General features: G+C 28.7%; 1 protein-coding gene across 12 annotated transcripts in view; it reads left to right on the top strand.

The window, feature by feature from the left end:
- LOC107452250 (histone-lysine N-methyltransferase 2C) overlaps positions 1–13,319 on the top strand; it is a 164,250-nt gene that overhangs the window by 62,208 nt on the left and 88,723 nt on the right. For 10 of the 12 annotated variants that reach the window (XM_071187064.2, XM_043052938.3, XM_043052935.3 and 7 more), the window contains 6 exons: positions 2,395–2,461; positions 4,530–4,607; positions 6,625–6,760; positions 8,971–9,149; positions 10,896–10,969; positions 11,619–11,672. In XM_071187064.2, coding sequence (XP_071043165.2) covers positions 2,395–2,461; positions 4,530–4,607; positions 6,625–6,760; positions 8,971–9,149; positions 10,896–10,969; positions 11,619–11,672 — 588 coding nt within the window. The remainder of the gene's footprint in view (positions 1–2,394; positions 2,462–4,529; positions 4,608–6,624; positions 6,761–8,970; positions 9,150–10,895; positions 10,970–11,618; positions 11,673–13,319) is intronic. The other 2 variants (XM_087150867.1, XM_071187070.2) reach the window with 1 other exon arrangement.

Here is a 13,319-nt window from a genome sequence, read left to right as displayed (position 1 = left end):
AACACACGAGATTACCGATGAAATGATAGTTAATATCGCCAATAATGAAAATGAATCTAGCGAAGATGATGAAGACAGTGACGATAAAAATCAACATATAAAAATCTCTCAGCTATCATAAAAGCTATCGAAAGTGATATTGAATATATAGAACAACAAGAAGAGGCGACACCAGCTTTCCTGTTTATCCCTTAAAAAATGGCGAAACATGTCGAAATAATGTAAAACAAAGAACGATTAAGGACTTTTTTTTAGTAAAAACTCTTTAATTCTCGTTAAGTATGCTCTTTAAGTGCTTTGAAGTAAGATTTTAATTATAAAATGAATAGTATGTGGTGGACTCGTATAAATTTAGTACTTGCTAAATGAATTACATTTATACCTATTCTTTTTTCTCCCATTTCTATACTCTTTCCTTTAACCGAGTTAGTCGTGGTCCACATTAACTTGGATAATCGAGACTCTACTGTATGTGCAAAAACCAATTATGAATGCTTAAGCTATTTTAAATAAATAAACAATTATGTTTTTCATTTAAGTTTGCATTTAATTTTATATTAAAAAATTAGTTAGCTTTAAAAGATGAGAAGAGGTTTGTTCGCGATGCTTGTTTTATTTTTAAATAACTTTTTTTCTGTAATTTAATTTTCAGCTTTAAAAGTAAATCATTGATATCCTCATCTTTAGTGCACTTTGACTGCAACATGAGGTTGTATCAACGAAAAGAACTCTCTGAATAAGAGTCTCACTCAGATATTTAGAATACATTCTAATCTACGTATTTGTTCTGTTAATTTTTTTTAAATCTTATTCTTTTGTGTTTCCTTATTTGACCTTTACTGCGCTTGGTGCAGATGTTTGCCCGGTCGCTGGGAAAAGTTTTAATGGTCTCTCCTAAAGGTTTTCTGCAATACAAAGTCAGCGGAAAAAAATTTTGTGCCTCCCAAAAGTGATCGTAAATAGAAGTGGTCGCTACATAGAGGTGATCGCTACATAGAGGTGGTCGCTACATAGAGGTGGTCTTTCCTGGAGGTTTCACTGTACCATAAAATGTGCTTTGCACCATCTTTTGAAATTTTTTTAGTTGATAAAATTTTATTTTTAATGATTGATTAAATTTCATAAAATTTGTATTCCGTGGCTCTAAGCCACTGTTTTGTATGTTATGAATTAGTGCCATCTGATTTGTTGTTTTAAAACTGAATAAAATCTTATTCTGGCACATCTTGTCATACTCTATATTCAAAATTTTTAAATTTTTGTTTTTCAGCATCTATAAAAGAAGTATTATCTTTAATATTATAATATTAGATAATTCTTTTATCATCATTAATTTATTTTTAATGAGACATTAAAATCATGAGGAAACAAATTATTAGAAATTTTATTTGCTTGTGGAAACTTTTATAGCTGATTTTTCTTGTACCATACTAAATCAGGTGATCTAACCATATCCAATATACTGTCTTTCTACAGTTCCCCTTGGCAGAAACTGGTCCCTTTCTACTATTGTGAAATAAAAATTTTAGTTTGTTGCAATGCTGAATAATAACATAACACAAGGTTCTTTAATTTTTTCCAAATCACAGGACCCTTACATGACTTAAATTTGTTTTATGGCATCCTAGTCATATAATATTTGTCTGTGTTTTAATATTTATTGCACTCAAATAATGAACAGCAAATGAAATCAGTCAAATAGATATTATTAAGTAATAATTTTAAATTTATGACTTTTTTGAAATTTCATGACTCAGAAATTATATGATTGCTTGCAATCAAATTTTGTATTTTGCTGTATAAAATTAATGATAAAATTTGCATACCTATTACATCTTAAATACTTTTGTTTCTATTATTAAATAAAATAATAATAATTATTGAAAATTATTTTAAATGAACAAATTTTATAATTGTTTGTAAAATTGTCCAATTTGCTTAAAAATTTTTCAAGACATGGGGGCATGCACAAAAAGTAAATTTAACATAAAAGGGTTCATTTTTTCGACTCCTCATCTGACCAGACTGTTGGGTTCATGATTAAGTTTACCCTATCTACCCTTTGTTACATTTATCTTACCTCTTCTTGTATTGTGACATCTGTATTAAAATTATATATATTATTTTTTTTCTTACAATCATGATAATTGCCCTCATAACATAACCAAAAAATACCACTAAGTCATTACCCAAAGTACTGCCACATGTATAAGGTCAGTTTTTACAATTTGAAGTGTGTTTTACTGGTTCCACGTCGAAAAACAAGCTCATGTTTCAAATTTTTAAAATGTTGAGTATGGCATCTTCTTTTCAGAAGTAAATAAAATTTTTTATATAAAAATATGACCCAATGAAATACTGATTGGAATACTTATTGTTTATTTTTCTTTACAGGATGTGAAAGATTTCCTATCCACTGCTGCCGTCAGTGCTAGAGAATTCACCAATCCAAGTTTAACATGTAATTAAGTTGAAATTTTTCTTTTTTGATTTTATGTCTGTTTATTTTAACTGGATTTATTTTTGTTTTCAGCCATTATTATAACCGTTTTTTAATGAATACTTAATTGTTATACAGTCTATGCTCTTTACTCCCCCCCCCATTACTGGAACCCTCCCATTCTTACAACCAATAAATGAAGTCCCTTTTACTGTTATATAGTTGCAACACTATTTAAATGTCCAAATAGAATGTCTGAAACGAAGTGTTCATTCCATTAGAGTGACCAAATTTTTGTTTATTATTTTTCATTCCACATCAAAAACAGATGCTAAACTTTTTTTGTGTTTCAAAAAATAAAATTTTTCCAAGTTGCATGAATAAAGAGGTAGCAAAAGTCTGGAGAAAGTGATTCAAAATCTCTATTTCTTTTGATGTTAGCGCTCTGTAAACTTGCTGCATCTTGAATTCTTTATGAATAAAGAAAGAGTGAAAAAGATTACCTATTTTATCATAAGTAAGGGTTGCCACTCCACAGGGAGAACAAGAAAAACCTGGAAAATACAGGGAATTTTGTTTCAAAGAGTCAGATATATTTGGTTGTTATTAGCATAAAATTACTAAAAGTTATAACAATATTTTCCTGTGAATGAATATTTATTCCTTATTTTACAGTATTCAGTTGTAGTATTTATTATCACTTTCTATGTTTTAAAATTTTTTAGTTTAGATTATGTTTTAAAATTAAAGGTGGTGTGGTATTCCTTTATTTTTAAAGTGATTTTATGTTAACACTCACTACACAACATTTAATAATAATCATATTTAATTATGGTTTTACAATTAATAATAGTAAATTAAATTATATTGAATTTTTAATAAGTTATATTTACTTTTATAATATATTTTATATGAAACTGTGTGCAGTCAACTTGTTCAATTTAAGTTGTAACACAATATATATTTAAAGTTGCAAAGAAATACTAGCAATTAACTTTTTGTATTACTGCCAAATAGCCTAAAAAGAAAAGGAGACAGGAGAAACAAATTTAACTAGTGTTTATAATAACATACCCTCCAACTTATGAGGATTTTGAAAATAATTTTTTCTAGTGGTAGCGAGCCAAAGTAGAAATTTTTAAAGCAAATGGATCTCTCATAAAACTTTTATCAGAACTTAAGAATCTAGCCATATGTCCTGCACTTTTATAAGTAATAGTGGACAAGTTACGCTAAAATTAATTTTTTTAAAATATTAAGACATTAATTTTGCTACCGTCTGAAAAGCAGATTTCTGAAACTACGGAAATTCCGTAGCAGTTGGAGGGTATGTAATAACTAAAAAATTTAATGAGAATTTATGAAACTCATCTTTGTAAATAGAGTTGCAATGGTAATATTGTCAAGACATCTATTATTTATGATCAAGACAATAAGTTTATCCATTGTTATGCAATTTTTAAAAGCTATTAAAATGTTTTTAAATTGTGATTTAATAAAGCATCATTTTTTTGCTTAAGTCACTCAAATCTTCTGAAACCATGCCAAAAATAGTGCTGCCACAAAAGTCTCACTTATTCTTGTTGATTTATGTATTAGAATATTCTTCCAAAGTTAAGCTAAACTTTACTAAAAGTTGTGCATCTTTTTTTCTTTTAAATTGAATTATCTTCATTATTTTATAAACAAAAAATAAAAATTATAAATTGTCTCAATTATTATTCAAAATTAAAATTAACTATTTTTATTATTTAATAAATCTAATTTAAATTATCTTAATGATTTATAAAACCTAAAACTAAATTATTTCGATTGTTCAATACATGTAAATCAAATTTTCTGTATAATTCTAAGTAAACTTAATAGAAAATAATACCCTAGAAAATGTATCTTCAATTAAATACTTTATTGTCAATTCTATGAAATATTTTTAATGAATTTTATCGAATTTTAATTGATCTGTTAAGAGAATATAGATATCTTAAATGATGTTTCAATTGATTTAAATTGTCCACAGTTTTTTTAAACACCAAATCCTTACTATTTCAATACACCTATGAAATTTTTTTTCTTTTTTAATGTTTTTTAGATAAAAGTATAATAAAATCAGAAATAGAAAGCATTAAAGAAGAACAGTTGTCGTCTGCAAGTTTGAAAGAGTCAGCTGGTATGTCATCTTTTATTTAGTCAACTTTCAATAATTTTTTGAGGTTTATCATCATAATTGGCCCTACAGCCTGGTAGGGCCTTGACTTTCTTCAGAATTTTTCTCCTTGCATTTTTCTTTGAAGACGAAAACTAGTATTGTAAATTTTTTCTGTACTGCAATATCATTTAATCTTACTTGCGCGTTACTTGCGATGCGAGAACCACAGCACGGATTATTAATGGTCAGGTCATGGTCTACTTTTCTGCCTCATGTAGCAAACTTGTGGTACAATTCTAACTTGTTATCTATGTATATAGAGCTATTCATATTTGCCTTTAAATAGACCTGAAAATAACCACTCGCCACACGACGCATCAGTGAAAAAAAGTGGTGACTCAAATTAATTAAGCAGCCAGTCATTTTTTCCCTTATTTTTTGTTTTGAAATTGTTTTAATGCACATCAAAGTTTCTTTGCACAACGAAATCAAGTCTGTATGTTTAACCTGATTTTGTCACATGTTTATAGTATTTTTTATTATTGAATAAACTTTTTATAGCTGTAGATTATTTCTAACGTGATCTTAAAAAAAAAAAAAAATTATATAAACCTTTGCTCTTTGATGTTGCCTCTGAGGCAACGTCAAGAGTCATCCCTTTAAATTTAAAAATTTTTATACTTTAAAAATGAGTAACCACATTTTAAGAATTTTAAAAATTTTATTAAAATAGTGTATTATATATTTCAAATGATTTAGTGCTTATATTTGTTCAAACAGCATTTGAAAGTACTTGGAGTGCAAAGGGTTAATTTGAGTAAAAAGAGGTTAGAGGAAATAGTGGCTACTAAGTTATTAGTTTCTACTAGCCACTGGCTACTTGCTGAAAATTTGAATTTTCAGGTCTATCGGAGTGCTATATTAAAAAAAACTAACACAAATATTGCATTATGTACAAAAACAATTTAAATTTTATTTACAGCCTTTTCTTGCTGTAAATATTTGTGAAGGCTTGCACTCTCAGAATACTTTATTACTGTGTTAAGACATTAGGAATACTAAATATTATATATGATTCTATCCATATGACAGCAATCCTAGAATATAAAAATGTTTTACAAAATTGAGAGTTTAGATTGCTTGGAAATTTGTAATTTATTTTGTTATGCTCTCAAAGAATAAAATTCTTAGAGTTACGAATAATAACTGTTCATGTCGAATGAAATACTGACAAATTTAGATATTCACGAAATAAAATGTTAAAAAATAAAAATTTTACGATTCTTAAGTTTTTATACTTTATTTAAAAATTATTTTAAAAAAATTAATGGTTTTTAAAATTAATTTAAAAACTATATGTTAGAAAATCCATCAAAGTTGAGTTGCTTTAAAGCTGCCATTCAACTTTATTGGATTTTCTTAAATTACTATATGAAGTTAATCTTAAAATCTTAAATTACTATGTTAAATTAAAATTAATTTAAAAACTATATGTTGGAAAATCCGTCAAAGTTGAGTTGCTTTAAAGCTGCCATTCAACTTTATTGGATTTTCTTAAATTACTATATGAAGTTAATCTTAAAATCTTAAATTACTATATGAAATTAAAATTAATTTAAAAACTATATGTTGGAAAATCCGTCAAAGTTGAGTTGCTTTAAAGCTGCCATTCAACTTTATTGGATTTTCTTAAATTACTTTTGTTTTATGTATTTGCGGCTTTCGCCGTTCTCACCTGTTTTAATCAGTAATTTTCCTCAGTCTTTTCCACCAGTTGCTCTCCAGTATTTTTACCTTTTTTGCTTGCAACTACCTACAAAAGCAACATTATTACCGTTTTTTTTTCTTCAGTAAAATATTTATTATTCTATAGCTTTGTTTAAAAAAAGGATATTGTTCATTATTTTATTAGCTTTGTTTATTAGAATTTAACTGAATAAGCCGATGCATGTGTTTTTGGATTTTGTTCTTTCTGCTATTATTTAACATTGAAATGAGGTCATTTAAGTATAGATCTAACTGTTTACTTTTTGTTAAGGATTGAAGTATAATATGGATAATCCTCTATCTATTCTTTCCCCTGGCTTACCTGGATCTCTTCTTAATAAAGGAGGAGGACCTTATCTTATGCAACAGAGTCCCACACATCAGTCTATTTTGCATCCTAACCTATTGTAAGTAGCTACTTTCTCATTTATAATTTATACTTGTAGTGTAAGTGCAATCTATGTATTTACATTGCCATTTTTTTTATAAACAGTGCCAATAGTTATAATTTTAAAATTGTTTTAAATCATTAAGAGCATGTGCAGCGCTCCGAAAAAAGTGGACCAACCTGAATAACTTTTGTTCTATTGCTTGGATCTTCACTTCTAGAACTCATTCTTAATGCAGGGCGAGTGATGGTTTTAAAAAGTATTTAATTGGGATTATTTTTTCTTTAACGTTTTTTGAAAACCCATTAAGGTACTCTTTTTACTCAGGGTTTTTAAAAAGCGCCTAATTTTTGATCTTTTAAAAAGAGACTTTTTTTTCTTTGGAATGTCGATTGTTGTTCTAAATTACAAAATATGCTTAATTTTCACAATTTTCTCTGCATTATTTATCAGAAACTGGTTATTTTATCATGTTTATGTAAAGTTTTGGAATTATATTGATTTAATGTTTTATAAATTAAGAACTTTAAACGATAGAAAGAAAAACTTTTTATTGCTGCACAGATCCTAAATCTGATTTTTTTTTTTGGGAAAGTGATTAAAAATATTTGAGTACTTAAAAGGTGCTTATTTTTTATTGAAAAAACTGGCCACACACCATGTAATGTTTTGAGGCTGTGACCTCAAACATGCTAATTAATTATTGTATACAATATTTTAAGCTGCGAAATCAGACACAAAAATCATACTTTCTCTGAATCAACATACCTGTTTTTCAACCAATTTGAATTTCTGACCCTCAAAATATAGGGGGTTAGAAAATAAAAACGTAATTGAAATGCAAACTTACCCATGTGGTGCAATTGTAAAAATGCCTTAAATATAGTTATACTAATTTAACAGTTAACAGAGATTCGCTAAGAAGAAAATATTAAACAGTGCTTAAATTGTTCAAAGTAATTTTAAAAGTATATTTGGTAGTTAAAACATGAAGCAAATTTTATTTCAATGCTGCTATCTATGAGAAAAAATTAGTTAATAAAACATTTAGATAATTTAAGAAACAAAACCCTTAATAGGAAGAAAAATTAATTCATAATGGAAATACAGTGAATTCGCGATAACTCGAATCTGATAGGACTGACAAAAAACTTCGACATATCGGAAGTTCGACTTACCGTTAGTTTCGGTTTTGGACTTTCAAAATATTGTCAGATTATTTAATTAATGCTTATTAATTACAAATCTTCTAAATGCTTACAATATTTAAGATCATTTTTCTGGCAAGCCATTTACGATAAGACTGTTTGAAGCACTTTATGATACCCTGGTCCATCGGCTGCAACTTTGCTGTTGTGTTTGGCGGGAGAAACTGCAAGTTTACTGCTTTCAAATTAGGTAGATCACTATGCGCTGTGCATTTATCCATAAAGAGTATCACTTTTCTTTTTTTTTAGCGAAGAATTTCCGATCCAATTTTCTTACATAGTCTTCAAATAAAACTGATGTCATCCAAAACTTTTTGTTAGACTTGTAATCCAAAGGATACATTTTTATATTTTTGAAACATCGGGGTTTTCGGTATTTTCCTACGGCAAGTAAGGGCAATTTCTCTGTCCCAAACGCATTTCCTCCAACTAGGACAATAAAACGTTCCTTGCTCATTTTACCCCCAGAGCAGTTTTCATCCTTAAACATCCTAGTCTTATTTGGAAGACATTTCATTTTAACTGTATCTTTGAAGTAAATTTGGTAACGTTTCATTTAACCACTGTTCACATACTTCAAGAGGGACAGCTTTAGCTTTTCCATGAAGAGTGCGAAAGACATTGTGTGTGTGTTGCAAAGGAAGGGGCAAGATATCAGCTCCTAGGTTTTTTTTCTTGCTTTAAAAGATAAAAAAAAAATCGAGTTAAGGGGAGTAAAATTCGAGTAATCGAGAATAATTAACATGAAATTGAAGATAAAAGGGTCGGGACCTCATAAAAAAATCGAGTTATCGTACTTCGAGTTATAGCGAATTGACTGTATATATATTTACATACATATATATTTAAAATATTGATTTCAAAATTCAATCTCGAATTTCTTCTGTTATCGAATTTTGATTATTGGTTAGAAAAGGTTTGACATTTCTTACTTTTTTTTCCCTACTTATTTTCTTATTTTTTAAATTCATAACTGAGTGTAGTAAGTTTCAAAATGAAATTAACATTTGTATTTTTCAGACAAAATCTTAACCATCCTGATTCAAATAGTTCTTGGCCTGATACAGAGTGTGACCAAACACAGATGCAGAAGAACCTACTTAAATGGGAAGCAGATGAGCAACTTGGTCTACTCTCTACAATATCACCCGTCTTGTACGCAAACATAAATCTGCAACATTTAAAAATTGAATATCCAGGTCAGTATCCACATCTTATGGAATGTTTTTGAAGATTGTAAGAGATTTTTTTTTTTAAAAAAAAGTTTATTACTTTGAACAATGATGGCAAGTTACTGCTACATTGGAAAAAAAAAACCACTCTTAAAGAAATAGGTTTCTTTCAACCTAAGTAGAAGAAACTCTTTCTCAAATGGAAATAAAAAATGTTTTAGTAACGGCAGGCATTGAACTTTCGTTCTTTGCTTTGAGCAACACTTTTACTGGAAGTGTTGCTCATTTATTGTTACCTGGTGGGCACCTGTGAACCAAAGTCATAGAGGCAAGCAACATTACCAGGGCTGGATTGATTACTCATTGGGCCAGACTAGGCCATGGCCTGGGGCCCCCAATGATTAGGGGCCCACTTTGAATGGATTTTTTGAAAATAAATTTTTAAAAATTTAGAAAAACAATGATTTTTCAAATTTTTTCAAAATGTTATGAATTGAGGGTCAAAACAAGTATCATTTGGTTTTTATGAAATAAATAGTTTTTTCTATTGGATCAATATTAATATTAATGATTTAATAATAAACAAAAATGGCAAAAATCATAACTTTTTTTTAAGAAAAAAATCGGATTTGTTTAATCACAATTATACTTTTTTGCTTTAAATAAGATTTTTTTTTTTATCATTTACCTACCAAAATATTTGATTGGATGTGTAATTTATACTTAATATTATTTAAAAAACAATATCATAGCTAAAATAGTTAGCATTTCTTACTATCATTTTTTAAGTTATTATTTAATTATTAAAAACGAGTCATTGAATAAATTAAATCATACTTATAATAAAATTAATTATAGTTTTTCAAGCTCAACTTGCTAATGAATGTTAAAGATTAGAAGATTATTTATCAATTTGATTTATAATAAGGAGTAAATAAGTTTAGATCAGAAAACATATCTGAAAAATTAATTTTCAGTTACTTTGGTTGATCTACTCAAACATATTTAATAAGTTTTCAAAGTGCTGAATTTAAATAGGCATAATACTCGAGTATAATTATTATGCCTATTTAAATTCACATATTATTATCCACATCCTTTTTTTTAATTTTTTGTTTATTGTGAATTATGAAAATTTAAATGCATATCCTTTTTATTATATATAAGTAAAAAGTCTTCATTATGAAAATGAGACTTTAAAAAATGAAATACATCCCAAATGATGTATTTTTTAATTATATTGTAGAAAAAATTTTCATACCTAAATTATAATATTAAAAAAATCAGTTTAGCTAAATAAAAAAATCAGGTTATTTTTTCCCCCAGCTTTTAATAATTTTCCATCTTTGCAAATGTTTTATTTTTCAATAACGATTTTGTTGTGTCATATTTAGCTACCCTATTTCGCTGCCACATTTCTACACTTTTAGCTGTTTTGTTAAGAATTTGCTTTAATGTTAATTCTGCAACAGCTGTTTTTTTGATATCTACATACCAACATTTTACGTTTCTTTAAATGCAGACAATGATTTTCCATCTTTGTAAATGCATATTGTTTTTTTCATTAATGATTTTGTTGTGCCATATCTATAAATCAAATCTATCACAACATTATTTAGTGAATATATTGATTAAGGGTGAAAACTTGAATAAAATGCCTTGTTTAAAATATTGTAATTTTAAAATATAATCTTTGAATAGAGCAGTTTATATCTTGTTACACATTATTTGAATCTTCATAATTGTATCTAAACTAATTATACATATTTTTAGCTTGGACAGATAGGGTGAAGCAAATTGCCAAAATTTGGCGTAGTTTACCTCCAGAGAAAAGACAGCCTTACTTGGTGAGTTTGGTTTAATTTTTTTCTTTTTTAGCAATGTTTGAAAAAAGCTAAATTATTAGATCATATGAAAACTTCTAATTTTTTTTGTTGTAATTTTTTCCAGTTTTATTATTTTTTAACAAACTTATTATCCTCCATGTGCTTAAATCATCTTAATAATTTAAAAGTTTAATCTGTTGTACTCGAGATAAACCTTATTTTTAAGAATTGTTTATACGGCAGTAATGTTACTCCCCAATAGAATAGTTTGCAATAATATTGTTTATGATCTTGTTAAAAGAGGGAGACAACAAAACATGCTGATCCTATTGATATTTTTCGTATTATTGGTTTGCAATATAATATTATTTGTCATTTCATGGTAATAATTCAAGAGAGTTATTAATTTATTTATTTAATTAGTTTTGCAAATATCTGCAGAGCAGCTGTAATTATAAAAAGTCTTATTGTAGAACTATGGACAATTTTGCTCCTAAGCCCTGTTTGAAAACCAGAACCATAATAAATAAAGATATGAATCTATTTTATCTAGTCTTTAATTCTACTAAAATTAAATTGTTTTTCAATTAATTCTACTTTTTTCTTGAATAAGATATTTTTTTCATTTTGTAAAAAGATATTCAAAGCCTTCCGTTTATTTTTTCCTTAGCAAAGAGCTCGAGAAAATAGAGCAGCCTCCAGAACTCAGAGATCCAGCAGTACAGTAAGTACGATTAATTAATTGTACTTAATATAGTGAAACTTGTTTGAGGATGACTGTTTGTGGTGTAGTGCTTTTTTTTTATAACCATTGTTGAGCAGCCAACGGAATTTTCAGTTTACGGCTGCCAATATTCAACTCCTTATCCTTATAATTTTGAACCCAATCCAGAAGACAAGGAAACTCTTGGATCAAGTATTAGGAGAAATTTTTTTATTGAAGACTTTTTGATGGAATTAGCCCGCATTTGGGTTACATCGTGAAGAAAATGACTGAAACTTCCCGTAGTTAGCCTGACGGCTGTGGGTCTAACCCATGATCCGTCTACAAGTGAGGATACTTTATGTCAACATTGTGGTCTGTGGGAGCCGGGTGCGGAAATCGAAACAGCGTGTGTATTGCTTTTCTGGTCACCTTATAGATAGGCACGAGTCATTGCATTTTCCCAAATTTTTTTTTTATCATGTAATTCTACGAACAGTGTTAGAACAGCCGAACATTGCGCTAAACACCTCCAAATTGTTTCAAAATGCCATTTTTCCCAATCTTGTCCCAAATTGCTCAAAATCTCTAATAATACTCATTAAGTGAAAACCGCAAGCTTAATTTATGCGTAAAAATCAGCAGTGGCACTGTATGAAATATCAGAATTGGAAAAAACTGTGTTGAAAGGGTGAAAAAGAATTGTCAATGTGGTTTTTACGATAGAATCCTCAGAAATTGAGTGTGTCAAACAGTATACTAAAATTCGAAAGATGTGTTGTAATAACATTGTTTTTAAAATAACTGAATTAGAAGAAAAAACAAGTTCAATTTATTGAAAAGACGCCCGGTGGCTGAGCGGTAGCGCTTCGCGCTGCTGTGCCACAGGTCCCTGGTTCGATCCTCGGGCCGAGCAGGGTTGACTCAGCCTTTCATCCCTTCAGTGGGTCGATAAATGAGTACCAAGCATGCTTGGGAACTAAACACTGGGGGTTCCGCATTCAGCTGACCACCTGACCGGAACATCTGCTTCTGCACCCCAGAGCCCAAGGTCAAGAAAACTGAGATGGGCACAGTAGGACTTGGCCCTCTAGGGCTGTCGCGCCACTTTTAATTTATTGAAAAACGTGGAATTGCAATAGAATCAAGCCTGTCTCCTGTTGTAATAACACTTTATTACTTAAAAACATCAGAATTTGGAAAACCATGAAGAAAAAACCGAAAAAAGGATACTCAAGCCACATGGATTTACTATGGGATGGATTTAATATGTCAAAATGTGATATTCTCAAATACTGAAATTGGTGTAGCGTAATAATATTATTTTAAAAGTTTTGGATTTCGGAAAACCATGTGAAAATGCTCAAGAACTGTAAGCAACTGCTGAAAAGAAAATTTAGAAAATTTTCTTCTTTCTGAATTAAGAAACTTTTTCCAGATATATATTTATTTAGATAATTTTTTTTGTGTGCTTCAAGTTACATCTTTTCAATTGAAATGTGCATTTTCTTCCAAGCTCTTTTAAATCTGTGCGTGTGTTTCTATACTGGGTTGTGGATAAACGATAGGCACTAAAAATATAGCATTCAAGTTTGATTTTTCCATTATGTTTTTAATTCAGAGACATTTTTGAAATTGGAATTTTCTCTTACGTTTAACGGGAGCTGT

Source organism: Parasteatoda tepidariorum, chromosome 9 (genome assembly GCF_982258835.1).
Source record: "Parasteatoda tepidariorum strain Cologne lab strain chromosome 9, Ptep-v5.0, whole genome shotgun sequence".
NCBI classification, from domain to species: domain Eukaryota; kingdom Metazoa; phylum Arthropoda; class Arachnida; order Araneae; family Theridiidae; genus Parasteatoda; species Parasteatoda tepidariorum.
Note: the sequence above shows the minus strand (reverse complement) of the source record. Positions and strands in the feature narration are given on the sequence as shown.